The 15,287-nt window shown below is 34.6% G+C and overlaps 10 protein-coding genes across 10 annotated transcripts; 5 read left to right on the top strand and 5 right to left on the bottom strand.

The window, feature by feature from the left end:
* Position 1: 1 nt before the first annotated feature.
* PHYBLDRAFT_138813 (hypothetical protein) lies at positions 2-913 on the bottom strand (the record flags this gene model as incomplete). The annotated part of the gene is made up of 3 exons (XM_018430082.1): positions 2-606; positions 668-784; positions 865-913. 3 exons carry the CDS (start codon positions 911-913, stop codon positions 2-4), a joined length of 771 nt encoding a protein of 256 aa, XP_018299303.1.
* An 807-nt stretch (positions 914-1,720) lies between these two features.
* PHYBLDRAFT_161881 (hypothetical protein) lies at positions 1,721-2,593 on the bottom strand (the record flags this gene model as incomplete). The annotated part of the gene is made up of 3 exons (XM_018434516.1): positions 1,721-1,996; positions 2,024-2,199; positions 2,278-2,593. 3 exons carry the CDS (start codon positions 2,591-2,593, stop codon positions 1,721-1,723), a joined length of 768 nt encoding a protein of 255 aa, XP_018299302.1.
* Positions 2,594-2,650: 57 nt separating this feature from the next.
* Positions 2,651-4,072, bottom strand: PHYBLDRAFT_138811 (hypothetical protein; the record flags this gene model as incomplete). Its single annotated transcript, XM_018430081.1, has 5 exons — positions 2,651-2,848; positions 2,961-3,335; positions 3,387-3,517; positions 3,591-3,690; positions 3,875-4,072. The coding sequence occupies 5 exons, from the start codon at positions 4,070-4,072 to the stop codon at positions 2,651-2,653; spliced, it is 1,002 nt and encodes a 333-aa protein (XP_018299301.1).
* A 1,191-nt stretch (positions 4,073-5,263) lies between these two features.
* On the top strand, positions 5,264-5,776 carry PHYBLDRAFT_161879 (hypothetical protein; the record flags this gene model as incomplete). The annotated part of the gene is made up of 1 exon (XM_018434515.1): positions 5,264-5,776. One exon carries the CDS (start codon positions 5,264-5,266, stop codon positions 5,774-5,776), a length of 513 nt encoding a protein of 170 aa, XP_018299300.1.
* A 133-nt stretch (positions 5,777-5,909) lies between these two features.
* On the top strand, positions 5,910-6,734 carry PHYBLDRAFT_161878 (hypothetical protein; the record flags this gene model as incomplete). Its single annotated transcript, XM_018434514.1, has 3 exons — positions 5,910-6,041; positions 6,190-6,492; positions 6,561-6,734. The coding sequence occupies 3 exons, from the start codon at positions 5,910-5,912 to the stop codon at positions 6,732-6,734; spliced, it is 609 nt and encodes a 202-aa protein (XP_018299299.1).
* Positions 6,735-7,394: 660 nt separating this feature from the next.
* Positions 7,395-8,350, top strand: PHYBLDRAFT_161877 (hypothetical protein; the record flags this gene model as incomplete). The annotated part of the gene is made up of 5 exons (XM_018434513.1): positions 7,395-7,409; positions 7,469-7,738; positions 7,809-8,006; positions 8,151-8,214; positions 8,280-8,350. 5 exons carry the CDS (start codon positions 7,395-7,397, stop codon positions 8,348-8,350), a joined length of 618 nt encoding a protein of 205 aa, XP_018299298.1.
* A 287-nt stretch (positions 8,351-8,637) lies between these two features.
* Positions 8,638-9,577, bottom strand: PHYBLDRAFT_161876 (hypothetical protein; the record flags this gene model as incomplete). The annotated part of the gene is made up of 7 exons (XM_018434512.1): positions 8,638-8,652; positions 8,749-8,829; positions 9,040-9,107; positions 9,183-9,231; positions 9,298-9,359; positions 9,432-9,488; positions 9,565-9,577. The coding sequence occupies 7 exons, from the start codon at positions 9,575-9,577 to the stop codon at positions 8,638-8,640; spliced, it is 345 nt and encodes a 114-aa protein (XP_018299297.1).
* Positions 9,578-10,059: 482 nt separating this feature from the next.
* On the top strand, positions 10,060-10,891 carry PHYBLDRAFT_161875 (hypothetical protein; the record flags this gene model as incomplete). The annotated part of the gene is made up of 3 exons (XM_018434511.1): positions 10,060-10,332; positions 10,385-10,690; positions 10,760-10,891. The coding sequence occupies 3 exons, from the start codon at positions 10,060-10,062 to the stop codon at positions 10,889-10,891; spliced, it is 711 nt and encodes a 236-aa protein (XP_018299296.1).
* A 520-nt stretch (positions 10,892-11,411) lies between these two features.
* PHYBLDRAFT_161874 (hypothetical protein) lies at positions 11,412-13,030 on the bottom strand (the record flags this gene model as incomplete). Its single annotated transcript, XM_018434510.1, has 4 exons — positions 11,412-12,036; positions 12,093-12,429; positions 12,494-12,794; positions 12,857-13,030. The coding sequence occupies 4 exons, from the start codon at positions 13,028-13,030 to the stop codon at positions 11,412-11,414; spliced, it is 1,437 nt and encodes a 478-aa protein (XP_018299295.1).
* Positions 13,031-14,804: 1,774 nt separating this feature from the next.
* PHYBLDRAFT_161873 (hypothetical protein) lies at positions 14,805-15,217 on the top strand (the record flags this gene model as incomplete). Its single annotated transcript, XM_018434509.1, has 2 exons — positions 14,805-14,990; positions 15,053-15,217. 2 exons carry the CDS (start codon positions 14,805-14,807, stop codon positions 15,215-15,217), a joined length of 351 nt encoding a protein of 116 aa, XP_018299294.1.
* Positions 15,218-15,287: the final 70 nt, after the last annotated feature.

Here is a 15,287-nt window from a genome sequence, read left to right as displayed (position 1 = left end):
GTCAATACTCATTTACAACATAAAGGAATCTATCTATATTTCTCTGTCTGTTTTCCCTGCCCTTGTTCCTGTCCAGATCGGTTCCTGGCAGACTGTTCCACTTCGCACTGTTATAAATGTCAAACATTATGTCTGGAACTTGCACTCTGGTTCTCCAATGGTTGATGGTGTCTTTGAATGCAAGACGGCAAAAAAGAATAGACAATGTTTTGATTATGGAGTTATACATGTAAATCTTTTTGGAAATAATCAAGGCTCTTGATGTTGCAAAAAACAGAGTGTTTCCACATTTTCTACCAGAGAGTCTCTCAAAATTACAGCACTCTGGAACAACATTGGACTCTTTGTATACTTTGTTACAATTGCCACATGCAACAAACTGCTGGACACCTCGAGTCATGTCGCTGAGACCAGTCATAGAGTTGACACCATTTATACTTAGGGAAAGACGGAAAGACTGTTCAAAGTATGCCAATACTTCGTTATGAAATTTCAACAGAACAGCACTACCAGACTTGACAACATATTTGGATATGAAGAAGGCAGCAAAAGAAGCAATGAAAGCATGAGTAGGATCAACTGGCATATTAGATGAAGAAAAGTGATCTATTTGAAAAAAGTCAATACTTGTTGACTTTATTGATTTATATATGTTTTTTGTACTAACCTCTAACATCATCAGATTCATTGTAAGAAATATCCAAAATGGTTGCTTCAATGACACTCTCATCTTTGCTTTTAGAATCAAACACAGAATTAATGTCAAAAAGAAATAAGTCTTCGGCTGTTTTTTTGGGTAAAAAAGAATCAAATTATTAGATATTATAAATGATTATAAAACTTTAATAAAAATACTATGCATACCTTCAACTTGATCTTTGGCATCAACATTGTCTTCAAAGTCAATCTCCATGTCATTGTCATTCAATATTAATTCTACAGCTGAGGCTATATTATATGAAAATAAATATTTAATCAAAATTATTGCAATAATAATTTTCTTAAATTTGAACTTACAAGAAGATCCCAATTGATATTATCTCACAATATCTTGCTGTGCATGTCTTCTGAGTGTTTGAGTAGACACCAAAACAAATCCCATGCTATTGAAAGAGCATTTAGAGCACTTGCATTCTGAAGTGTTGTTGTTGCTTAACATATTGTGTGTATCTGTTTTATTTTTAAGTCTTTAGAATTGACAAGAATAGAAATTGTTCAGGAACACAATTTAATATATATCTTTCCAAATTACACCAGCCGCCAAAATGACATAGTTTATTCTGGTTGTTAAAATGGGCAGTTCTCTAAACAGTAATTGATTGCCTCATTCTAAAATACAATAATACACACTTTTGTTAAAACATGCCGTCATGTACATTTTATTAGCTGTAAAGCATATACAACAAAAATATTTGTAGTAATATCACGACCATTAATCTCATCATACTTATAAATAAATATTACAACAATAAAAAGCTTTATTATCTCACTCAAAAGATATCATTTGGTTTAAGTGCCATACAACTATTAACTCTGCGACATGGCTACAAGTCTGAAAAGGAAATCTCGTAGACATTTTTTACAAAAAAAAGTAAACTCGTTTTTTTATTCAATAAAACAGACTGAGCATTATCATCGCCATCAAAAATAAAAAAGATAAAAATGATGGAAATTTAGGCTATCACTCCACAAATAATAGTACCCTACGCTATAGAAGAAATTACCCTATTTTTCCAGTGGAATGAGTAGTAGAAAGAACAGGAATGATAGGCGGTTGAGACAAGCTGGCATTGGTATTTATGCCTTGAGAAGCATTGTTGGTAGTCATAAGTAATTGTATTTGTGAATTTAAACAATGTTGCCAGATTACGAGGATTTTTATAACCTTAGCTAGTTGCTGTGTTGTGTTCATCAGAAGACAATTCTGCTGGTTACTTTGTTCAATGAAGTTGTTAAAAGAGTTTTCATTTTTCTCAAATTGGCTCTCTTGTTGTTGCTGTAATCATATGATCCGATAATTCACTTCTGTCACTCTGCTGGCTATCTCTTTGTTTGTATTCACAATTTTAGGGACAAGGCTTTCATACTCTTCTAGTCTACCAATGGAAGGGCTGGTAATGGCAGCTACAATATCCTTTTGGAACATTCTGAAACTGTTACTTGAGAACGGAAGGTTTCTTGTGTTGATGTGTCTGTTTTCTTTGTTCAAGTACAAGTAAATGGCTACATCTTATAAGATTATTCTTCTGCATTGTATCAAGAGTCGTAAAAATCTACGCTTTGCTGTATTGATACTGCTTTGAATTGCTCTTTGCTTTCCTTTTCTCTTTTTTTCTTTCGACTGCAATCTTTTATCTTCCTCCACGAATTCTACGGAATCTGCTTCTTCATCTATCTCAAAATTTATGATGTTTTCATCCTCATCCTCGTTTTCATCGACTTCATTCATCTCCTTCTCACAGACAGCTACCCACTCTGCATTACTGACACCAAAATAGTCTTCGATCCAAGGAAATAACATCTTTTGTAATTCCATTGGTGGTGACACGCCATTTCTTGCCAGTGAGAAAGGCTTTCCCCAAAAGCCAGTCATACCTCTGGCAAAAGGAGATGGGAGTTTACCCAAGTAATGGGTCTCCAAATGACCAAGTCAATCCTTCCATTCTCCTCCTCGCTTGATCAGATCAAAAGGTATCCCTAAGCCTTCAGCTTCCATTGACCCAGCATGACGGCCACCATATGTTACTCGTGTGATGAATATCTCTTCATCTGCAAGTGTCTTTTTTGCAGTTTTCCATTGAGAAGCGCCAGTTAAACTCTTCTCAGGGCTGGTACGTCCACGCAATACCTTTCAGTTCTGCCATCTGTCTTCGTTTAAGAAGTCACCACTGGTCTATAATTTTTATCAATAAAGTTAGAAATTATTTTAAAAAAGTCCCTTTTTTAGCTGGCCAACCTACTTGAAGCAAACTGAACATAAAAAAGGCAAATGTACCAAAAGGACATCTGAATATGTTTTCATGGCACATGGCACATGCAAATTTGACTTCTCCTTCCTTCAGAGTCTTGCCCTTGTCTAGATTAAAAACCAAAGCAAGAGTCTGTTGCATTTCTTTGTGCTGTTTCTTTGGAATGATTGTGCAAAAGCAATCCGCAAAGTTTAAATTTCTCAAATTCTGAACCCTAAGTAGCATATGGTGGTGGAAAGAGATAGAAAACATCTTGCGCAAGCCTGATTTGCTGTCAGGATTCTTATAAGAGTCCCGAATCACACAATGGGCTGCTCTATCTACATTTGTTTGTACTTGGTTGTAAACAAGGTCGTGTTCATACTTCTTGATCAATTCGATCACTTCTTTAGTCTTCTTGGGAGACGACTATCCAACTTCTTGGTGCTTGGACTGGAATTTGTGCAAGAACATCAAGACTTTCTTATATTGATTGACAGATTCAATACCTAAAGGAACTTCAATAACTTTCTTACTACCGTTCTTGTTAGAAGGAGCATTCTCAGCAACTATAAAAATGGGTTGATGATTAAGTATAATTTGACGCATTTTTTTTATGTATTTCATGCAATTTTGTATTACTTTGGAGCAAAGTCAATTGTCTTTCTTCATTATCTTCTGTTCTTAAGCCAATTTGTATTCTAACATCAGTCTCTACTGAAACACTTTTCATATACATTTGCTTGAAAACAAATTATTTGAAGAAGGCAATAACAAATTCAGTGGGCCCAACAGTATATGGATACTGAAGATCAACAGGATATCTGTGTCGGTTTTTTTTGCAAAAGTCCTTCAATTTAAGCAACATTAAAAAATGAATACAATCAATACAATATAGATTATTATTCTATTGAGTTGAGACATACCTTCCAATGTTCTAAGGGCATTCTGTAAATTGCGGCAGTGCTGGCACGTACTTTCATTGGCAAAGCCTTAAGTTCAAGCTCAAACTCAGACACATTGATTGACAAGCTACTTTGAAGAGCAACAAAGGCATTTGAGCCAACAGAAGTAAACAAATTGGCTGAACTGGACGATTCAGCTGTTGAATTTTCAACCAGCATAATCCTTTTCGATGGTCAACCCCTACAAGCTTTCTTAGGCACCTCTTCAGAAATTGCAGCAATACTAGTAGGTTATAAAGATATATTGTTAATATTGGTGTGCATTTTTTTGCATATAATCTATTGTCTGTTTTATTTATACTTGAATTCCGCTAGAAATTTCAGCTTCTTGTTGCTCAATTAAATGCTCTAGTTCTTCTGAATCACACTCGTTAACAAAGCATCTCTTAAAAGCAGTGATATTAGTAGGCAAGGGCGACATAATAAATAAGTTTTTGAAAGAAAAAGAAAATTTTAATTTTAAAAGTTAATCAAACTGTGAGCAAACCAGTAATTTCAACTCGTGAATTGATAATACTAGAAAGTTCTAGCAGAATCAATAGTATTCTCAACTCGACTTTCAGTTTAATCAACTTGCTACTACCATATTTGGAAATTTTGGAGTAAAAATAACAACATTTCATTGGAGGATCCTATTTTTTATTTCCAAAAAAAATAAAATGGGTTATGATACTGTTTTGGACCATCAATTAACTTTTTGTCTTTTACTTTTAGATTTTTCAGTAACCTGAGTAAGTAAATTATATAAAATAAATAAATATCATAGCAATTATGTATAGCTAAAAAAAACAATATCAAATATATAACAGAAGCTTTTAACAATAAGAATAAATGAATAACTGTAATTTTATTACATTCAATTGAAAATATTTTTCTATCAAATAAACAAAAACCAAACCATTAAATCAACCCATGTTTTCCAAATCAAAAATAAATAAATAAACCAAAATCTCGAAATTTGTGTGGAAAAAAATTATCTGTTTTTATTCTTTTTCCAATGCTTGAATTATCTGTTTTCATCCTTTTTGTAACTGTCAAAATATAAAATAAAGTGCAAAGTATAATCAAAAAATATGATAAAAACACTTTGTTTTGAAGTAGTCCTTTTGCTCCAATAAGAATTGGCTATTATAGAATATAAAAGGACATATCTATAGAGAATATAGTGCAGATACTATATTAACTACGATAAGTTTAAATTCTCAAAACTGAAAGCAGTCTTGTATTTACCAGACTTTCCAGATTGTTTTTGGTCCAGCACATTCTATTGTTATTATTATTGTTTTTTTTTCAGGTACATCTTTCCCTTTCCCTATACTTTTATCTAAAAATAAACCGTTTACACTCATAATGAGCTCCAACCGCACTAACTTCAGCATCAACGAGATCAATGATGACCACATGATCCGCATTGCACCCAATTATGAGAGTGGTAACCCCAAAGCAACTGAGACTTTTGCTTACAGAGAAGCCTTTTCTTTTTGGTTTGAGAACTTGGCCAAAAGACACTCGGACTGGAACATGACCAACACTCATGCATCCCAGGCCACCAGAACTGTCAGTCCCAAAGACGTTGTAACAACTGTGTACTTCGTCTGTGGCCACCAGGGTTTGCCCAAGAAGGTCAAATTGGTCGAAGACACTGGCAATCAGAAAGCCAAAAGGGTTCAAACCAGATCAATTAAGAATGGCTGCAAGGCCAAAATCACTAAGAAGACCTTGCAAAATGGTAACGTTGTTGTAGACTACTTGTGGCAGCATGCTACCCATCAGCCTGAGAAAGTCCAGGACATGGTTCATTCAAAACTACCTGCTAAGATAAAGCAGTGGATTGTGTCCCATGTGGAAAATAACATGGATTGAAAGGTCATCAAGACGCTCCTTCACATTGATTTTCAGCGCTTGGAAGAGGTAGTAAATAGTCTTTCTTTTTATCCAGCTTGCTAACTAAATTGTGTTATAACTTGAAGCTAGTCTTGGCGTTTCTAGTTTCCTGATGTCTCTGTGCATCAATGCTCATTTGAACAAGCTTTCAAGAAAAAACGCCATTGATAAGGCAAGTGTCAAGCAATGGAACGAGCTCTTAGAAAAAAAAAGAACTATCTGGTTCACATTGTCTTTCATCAAGGTAATGGGCTATATCTTGTTTTGTGGATCTCTCCTTGGCAGAAGAAGGTATATTATTTTATTTAACAAAAAGTTATAATATAATATTACTAACCATTAAGCAGATTCTTGAGTTGGCAGATGAGTGATGCATTGACTCCACTCACAAGACTTGCAAATCCTTGGTGTATTTCAAGAAGCACTCGTATTTGTATATAATTGCTGTAAGAAGCAATGTAACAAACAAGGGTGGTCCAGTCTATTTCTTTGTGACTAATGCAGAATTAATCACAACCTTGTCACAATGGCTCAGTTGGGTTAAATCCAACTGTAGCCTGTGTGTCAAGTGCGTGATGATTGACTGCAGCCCAGTCGAGATTGATGCCCTAGAGGAAGTCTTTGGCCAGTTGGTTCAGATCCTTTTGTGCTACTGGCACATCAAGAGAGCATGGGAAATGCACATCAAAAAAGATGTAAATTATGTTAATACACTCATTCTTAAATTTTACTAATAATTATTTATATTTTACTAATGCTGTAGATAAAAATTATTGGAGCCACCTATGAAAGCAAGTGTGAGCAAGATGCAGTTTGGGTAACCCTCAACTTACTGATACATGCCAAGACTAAGGAGGCGTTTGACCAGAAATACAAGGAATTTGTTTCCAAGTTTGCTGGCCATGGGAAATGTGTGGCATACTTTGCCACACACTAGCATGCTAAGCGTAACTGTTGTGAATGAGTATTGATTACTGCTGAATCTGAGAGTAAGACTGAAGGATAAAATAATATCCTCAGCTATTCCAGTCAAACAGATCTCCCTTTATGATATTATCTAATATACAGATCATCATACACATAATTGATTATTTATTATTATCACCATGACATGGGATATACAAATACATATACATTATATATATGGCATCATTATATTTCATCTACATATTTCTTTTATTATACAAATACTTAATTGAGAGACTACAACTACAACTATTTAATATTATGAAACATTACCCGAGTATCTGGGTCGGAATACTAAAATATTACCAATAGCATAAATGCTCTTCTTTACCAAAACTCTTGGACTGATCTGACTGGAGAAGTATCATATCAATTGGTCTTTCTGGATCTTTCCAGAAGAACAATACTCCTGGAAGATGACTCATTGTGATAAAGATTACTTAAGCACACACTGAATTACAAATTAGAAAAACATATAAATATCCGTAGATAGTTCCGTATAGAAAGAGAATCGAATTTTATCATTCTTTACTTTTCTTTTGAAATAAACAGCCTACACAAGTTCTCACGAATTCTTTCGTCTATATTATATTTTGCTTTATTTTCTCCCCACAACAGTGACCTTTGGTTGATGGCCTGGAGATTGGTAAAGCTAATACAATTATAATGTTTTATTTATGAACTGTTTCTACTGTTTTTTATTAGAATGCCAGATTCCACACGAACAATCTTATTGAATCCTATTACCATATCTTGAAAGCTTACTACTTGGGAAGATCAAAAAACTTCTGGGTTAACCGGTTGGTTTACATGTTCTCCCAAGTAGTTGAGCATGACTATAGACAAGAGGGTCTCAAGATTATGTATGGGTTCAAGAAGCTTGTTCTCACTCATGTTGAGAAGGCTAAGAAGAAGGCTTTTGACGTTGATCACGAGGATGCTCTTTGCATGATTAAAACTGTAGAAGACAACTTGGTAAGAGTATATAACTGATAGTGCATTGAGTTCAATCATATCAATATCAATTTTTATTTATTTATTACAGGTGTACAAGTGTCGCTCCTTTACTGACAATTCTGTTTGGTATGAGCTCTTGCTTAAAGAGGAAGTCCTGTCAGTTGGCTCTTGTCCAGACCCTAATAATTTGTGCAAACATATTTTTTTAGTTGGCACAATAATGGGACTTCAATACTCTTTAACTAAAGAGCTTCCTATCATCCAGAACCCAGAAGTTCAGATAATAGTGAGAAGTGAGCACTGGAAAAATGGGTTCACATACACATGTATAGGAATGGGTATACCAATGTGTTTAGTTTAAAAATATGCATGGATTTGGGTGACCTGTAAACTATGGGCAGAGTATTTTAGACACTAGGTTCGTGACTAGCTGAACACTAGTGTGGTGTCAAAGCAAGGTGCTGCAGATATGACCAATTCGTATTCTCTATATGGTAAGTACGTATGTACACTATAGGCATTTGTGTAAAACTTATAGTTTTATTAAAATACTTTAAAGTGCGAGCTGATCCTGGATCTGATGGGGTTTCCCTTACTATAGTTACACATATCTTTGACACTAGAGTATAGATACCTATACACTACTTTTTGTTTAAATATATTCAACTACAAAAGCCTCTTTATTGCTCTCAGCCGGTAATATACTCTCGTAAATTTGATATCTCGTAATTATTGGGTTGTTTTGGTTTCATTTAAAGTTTATTGAAAAAGAATAATAGAACAATTCTAGGTTGATGGTCTTGTGATAGTACTATATATTTTGGCTACTTCTTCCGTGGGCTCCTTGATACTGTTTTATTTTGAGGATTGCTGCATAGAAAAAAGCACTAAAAAATGAAAATAATGGGCTTTTTTTGCTAGGATGCAACAGCCTTTGAAAAAATATGGGCAATATATTAATTATATAGTTTCGATAGTATACTTTTCAGTAATTTTTGCAAATTAATATATACTTAATATATACTTACATTGAAAATACTAGAAACAAATGGGTTGAACAAAAAGATACTGGGAATATTAAATATGGCGTTTGTTCCGATTTTCTTTGACTATAAAAAGGATCAGAGAAAATTAATTCAGGTAAATTAGGCAATAGAATAATTAATTTACATACCCAAAGCAAAACTATTTATATGTAAAAATTGATAGTACTTGTCAAGAGGTGATATAGTCTCTAGTAGAATATTGTATTACATTAATGTACAGCATAAATAATATTGTAGTACATATAAAAAAAATAAAAGAAAAAGAAGACTTACCATGTCAATGACGGTAACATGGGATGGTAGTTCTTGATGCATGGCATGTTTGAGAGAGGGTTGTTCATCTATAATAAAAGTCATATTTTTTAGATAAATATAAAAAGTAAATAAAAATAAAGTAAAGTAAAATAAAATATTACCATTTTCATGGCTGTGTTTAATTGCAGAGAGTATTTTTGGCAATATGACCTATAAGAAAGAAAAAAAAAGTTAGAATAATTTTATAGAATGATGGCATAAAGTATATTTACTAACCTTGGCTAATCCAGATGGCCATTGTGAAGAGGATGCATCAGAAAAAGTTAAAATGCGAGTGTCTATGACAACATAAACAATTATTATTTTTTAGTTGTATGTATATATATAGTATTTTAAAGAGATCGTCTTACCAAAGAAAAACGGAGGGATATAAAAGTGTAAGAGAGGCAGAGTAAGTGTGTGCTTGCCTATTGCAGTGAAATGAATTAATTATTTTATTGTTTGTAAGGAAGTATTTTATTTTGCCACGAAAATATGTCTTACCAGAAAAACCCATGAATATAATAAAAGTTGGAAAGAGAGAGAAAAAAAATGAATTCAAGAAAAAATGAAACAAAACCAAAATCAGAAAAAAAAAGAATAAAAAAGACAAAAGGACAAAACGGGAAATAGGAATGGCAAGATAAAAAAAGAAAAGAATAGAAGTGTGTGTGTTTGAAACAAAAAAGAAAAAAAAACAATTGAGTCCAAAAAGATAATATAATGACGGATTGTCATCCCAAAGTTACAAGAGGATATTTTTGATATATTTACAGTTCCATTTAGTATACTTATATAAAGAGGTTGTTTGGATTATTATAACATTTTTTGCTTACACACACACTCTCTCTCTCTCTCTCTCTCTTCCACTTCTTCACTTGCTCACATACATACTTGCTTGTACATAAGAAATAAATCATTAATTTGAAATCAAACAATGTGAATTAAAAGTTAAAAATTAAATAACTGAAAAATATGCTTTATTTAATATTATAGATCATGACTGGAATACGCCAAATTGCTTCTAATTTATCTGATGAATATAAAAATCTTTTAGCGAAAATAAAAGAAATGGAGAAATTTATGGTTGATGTATGTGGTGAACTCACCACAATGCATAAAGTCATTTGTGCTGGCTTTGGACAAGGAAATGGATCCCAGACATCTGCTTCTGTTTCTCTTGATAATCCTTCTGTTGCTGCCAGTTCCATTGTCAGAATTCCTGCTGGCATCGCTTCTGAAATTAGCTGCGAAAACAAGGACAAAGTCTTTGTAAGTATTACTATATCCAATATTCTAACCATTAACCATTTTTGTTAAATAGAAGTTGATTCAAGAGTACATGCGGAGGGACAAATTTACTCTCAATGATCCTGCCCTTGTCAATGCCAACAAGACAAAGCCAAGGCGGGAAACGGATGTCTTCTTTAATAGAAGCCTCAACAAGAAGATCGTTGCCAATCTTCTTGGTTACCTGCTCCCAAAGTTTGTTGGGCAGGGTATAAAAACAAGCGAATTCTGTACTATAGTGCACACTAACTTCCAGAGTACAACTCGTAAGGACAGGGAAGATCCTATGATGCGAGCTGCCACTAACGCTTGCGGAAGACGAGCTGCAAGAGAAACTAAAGTGAGTGTTGTTTTATATTTCATCCCAAATTCAACCATAGAATTAATATTCATATATATAAAATTACAGCACTTCAACTGCCACGTAATGGCATATGTGTTAAACAAGGATGTCATTGATGCTTTAATGAAGGGGATCTATATGGACATGCAAGAAAAATTAGGGTCGGACATGCAAAAAAAGACCAAAAGGGAGAATTAAACGTGATGTCACTTGTAATTGGCCTTTGGGAGTATTACTGACAAATTGAGCACTGATAAGACATGCAAAAGCAACCAAATTGAAGAATTAAACGTGACGTCACCTATAATTGACTTTTGGGAGTGTTACCAACAAATTGAACACTGATAAGACATGCAAAAGCGAGCAAATTGAAGAACTAGACGTGACATCACATATAATTAGTTTTGCATGTTACACGCATTTTTTTGGGGGGTCAGCCTTGATATTTGTTAAATGTTTCAAAATTAATGTTGATTGTAAAAATATAAAAAATGATAATGAGATAGATATAAAGATAAAAATGGAAGATTGTAAAGAAGATAAATATAGAAATATAGATAAATAGAAAGATAATAATAAATTGAATAGAAACAGAAGGGAATATTGATAATAGAGATAAATATAGAATCTAAAAAGTAAAAAAAAAATCTAAAAAAGATATATATGAAAAGTTAGTATAATTCAAGATAATTCTAGTTTAAAAGCCATACCTTGATTGTTAGTACATCAAAGAATAATCTTCAAGGCCATGTTTTTGAATTATTCTTTTATGAAAGGGGTTGATTTTTGGCCAGCAGAAATTTCGAGTGTTTTTGCGCTTGGCAAGAAGAAAGTGGTTTACATCTAAGATAATAATTATCGGTTCCACTTTTTCTGGCAAGGTAGCAAATGGAACAAAAAGACAGTCGCCTGTTTCAATTGGAGTATTCCAATATACAACCACTGCTCTGCTAAATGTATCAGCTACAAGTTGAGGATGGTCGATTGTACCGAACCAATGTTGCTGGGGGAGAGATGAGCGCTTGTCTTGGAGACTGCGAATTAGTGGGTTATTGGATGCAGGCATATTGCCATGCTCCATTCTTCCGTGGTAGTAGTTGTTTTGGTGCTTTAAAAATGTTTCTAGCATTTTGTCTTTTACTTTTGACCACTCCTCCTGGTCCTGGTACACTTCCATTGCTATCGCCCTGTACCCACAATTTCCGTCTGCTTCAGGAGAAAAGATTGTTGATATATGTTTTGGTGCGATTGTGAGATTTGTTAGTAATGTGGAATCGCATGGTGACCCAAGGTTGATAATATTTTTTATGGCTTTTTGCTCTTTAGCTGAGGATATTTTTTGCCTAGAAAACAAAGCAAAGATTTAGTAAATTAAATCTAAACAATATTAAAATCTTACTTTTTTTGTTCTTTTTCTGTTTTAATTTTTTTTGTGATTTTTTCTTTTTCGGTATTGATGCAATGCTCTAATGCAATCATCTTGCGCTTGGTATTTTTTGGTCGGCCTTTAATGGCTTCGACTACTGTTGGGCCCTTAAGGTTTTCGAGTTTCTGTGCGTCGATTTGTTTCAAAGTTTTTTCTATCAATTGGTATATATTGATTTGTTCTTGTTCGCTCTGAGCATTGGCGAAATGTTTGCAAATAAGCTCAAGAGCATAGTTGAATTCTGGGGTTATTGGTTTGATATTGTTGATGTTTGGGGGTACTGGGGTTGCATTTTGGATAGTTAAATGGTCTACATAATAAAATGTTATATGAGAAAATCGTCACGTAATTATTGCTATTATTATATATATTACTTTCTCCTTCTAGATAGTTTTTTCTCCAGCGTCTTGGGATGCAGGAGATTGGGATGGTATCGAATTTGGCGAGTGTGTGGTAACAAGGAAGCAGGTAGTTGTATTGTATGAGGCATTTGCACTCTTTGGCTAGTTTTTCGGGTATAATGGATTTGGATAATTCTAATTTGATTTGATCCATTGCAAATCTACAGACTTTAAGACGGATGTCATTTAGTCTGGCGGCATTGACTTTATCGAACACAATTTTTGTTCCTTCTCCAAGGCTTTCCACCATTAGCCGATGCTTGCGATCTGCAACCTGTACAATTTATAAATATATTATAACCAATAAATGCATAAAATAGTATAGAATAAACTTACCAACTCGTCATACCACTTTTTTACTTTAAGGATAACTGTCTTCAGTTTACCCGAGGAAGTACCAAGAGAATGCTTGAGAGAAGAATGGGCACTTTCTGCATGGTTCGACGTGCGATTGCCGAAATGGGCATGTTTGTAAACATACATGTTCACCCAGTTTTCCTTGTCTTTCATTTTTCTGATAAAGTATATTAAAAAAAACACGATTTTTTATAGTTAAATACTGTTTACATCAAATTTAAAAAATTTATACGTACTTCTCAAGAAAAGCACTAGCAGCTTTTCCTTGGTCTTTGCAATTTTCCTTTGCAAATTCAAGATATCCATTTGTTTCGTTTTTTACTTCTTGATGTGTAATGCATTTTAAAGCAATTCGGTCAAGGAATTCTGACAGCTTATCCAACAGGTCTCTCTTTTCGCTACTCTCGTCTCCCTTCATCATCGGAAGCAATTGCTTTTTAAAGTTGTCTTTGATATGCTTATAGCACAACAACTGCTTCGACTCAGGAAAGACTTGAGTAATAGCATTTCTCAATGCTTTTTCATTGTCCGTGATGAAAACATCTGGGAGAAGTGTTGTTTGTTTGTCGTTGCTGCTGTTGCTGTTGTTGTTGTTGTTGTTGTTGTTGTCATCGGGCCAGACTGCATCGCGGAGACAGCTAAGCACCCAGAGATAATTTTCTTCTGTCTCATGCTCTACCCAAGCACCGGCAATTGGATACGTCTTTAAAGTGGTACGAGGGTTTCCACTCACATTGCTAGTACCAACAATGTTGACATAAGTCATTCAATGACTATTTGTCTTATATGTGGCATCAATAATGACAGTCTCAGGCATTCTTTGTGCCTCATTGATCGCATCCTGATGCACAAAGAAGACCATATTCACTTGATTGTCTTCTGTATTACCGACAGAATACCTGACATGGAAGTCAAGATCTTGCAGAGTGGTGATAAAGTCAAACATCTCCTTTCCTTTTTCCGATTTTCCGAAATGTTGCTTTATATTAGCAATGTCATGGCGAACAATGTTTGTATATCCATTTATCTTCAAACTATTGAAGATGGTGGATACATCGTCATTGTTCTCCAGATGCTTAACCACAAGCGCCATTGCCTCAGGCGAGAGCTTGCGGTGCATAGCATATGCTCTGCGGTCTTCTTCGATGGGGTGATTATGCTCTGCCTCACGGGAGCGCACAGTGAGCTTTCCACCCTTCTTGGTGTTGGCATACATGAAGCAAGGGCAGCCATGCTTCTGCGTGTCTTTTTCGCGCTTTCTCTCCCATCCAGGAAGAGTTTCACCCATAACTGATGTTTTGGAAGCAACCTTCTCGGCTTTTCTGGTATCTCTATATTCGCCAGAGTGCTTGCAAATCAATTTGATGCGAGAGCTTGATGCATATTCAGTAGTGAGAGCAATGTTATGCTTGACACCATATGCTTTGGCAGCTTCTCGAACAGCTACGACTGAAGAGAATTCTCTTCCAACAAGAAAAATTGAGTTGAACTCAGTCAAGGCAGCATTGTACTTCTTTGACGTCTCGCTAACAATGACAAAGTCGTTGGTGTTGTTGATGTTGTTAATGTTGCTCATGTTAAATGTCAAAAAAAATTATGCGCTGATGTTGTAGTAAAAAAGGGCAGTGATTTAATTGGCAATCTGGAGGGTAATTTATCTGATCCCCCCAAAAAAAAATGCGTGTAACACGCAAAACTAATTATATGTGACGTCACGTCTAATTCTTCAATTTGCTCACTTTTGCATGTCTTATCAGTGCTCAATTTGTTGGTAACACTCCCAAAAGTCAATTATAGGTGACGTCACGTTTAATTCTTCAATTTGGTTGCTTTTGCATGTCTTATCAGTGCTCAATTTGTCAGTAACACTCCCAAAGGCCAATTACAAGTGACGTCACGTTTAATTCTCCCTTTTGGTCTTTTTTGCATGTCCGACCCTAATTTTTCTTGCATGTCCATATCATTGCCCTTAATGAAGAGAAACTGTTCTGAGCTGATGATCAGATCAGCAATGTCTGAAGGCGAGTCAGAGGATGAGTTTTCTAGGAGACCTTGCAAGCGCATTGTGAATGTTACTCATCCTTTTTGGAGAAGTGATGAGCTAAATAATTTTGTAAGAAATAATTTTCTATATTTGAATAATATTTAACATAATATATATAAATATGTTTTTAGTGTAATAACCTCATCTTCAACATTGATGAAATTGTGAAAGCAAACTTGGGTAACAACAGTTGCCAGTTGTTAGACGAAAATCTTACCAGCCTGTCTGAGAAACCAGTTCCCAATGACGTCGCATTATGTTTCCCTCCATGGACCTTTAGAGATGGGCCACAATAAAAATAATAAAAATCATTGTTTATCTCATCTTATTTATTCTCATCTTCACAAACTCAATGCTGACGATTTA

The sequence above is a fragment of the Phycomyces blakesleeanus genome, assembly GCF_001638985.1.
Source record: "Phycomyces blakesleeanus NRRL 1555(-) unplaced genomic scaffold PHYBLscaffold_1, whole genome shotgun sequence".
In the NCBI taxonomy this organism is placed as follows: Eukaryota; Fungi; Mucoromycota; class Mucoromycetes; order Mucorales; family Phycomycetaceae; genus Phycomyces; species Phycomyces blakesleeanus.
The sequence above is the reverse complement of the archived record's forward strand: the minus strand, read 5'-3'. Positions and strand labels throughout refer to the sequence as shown.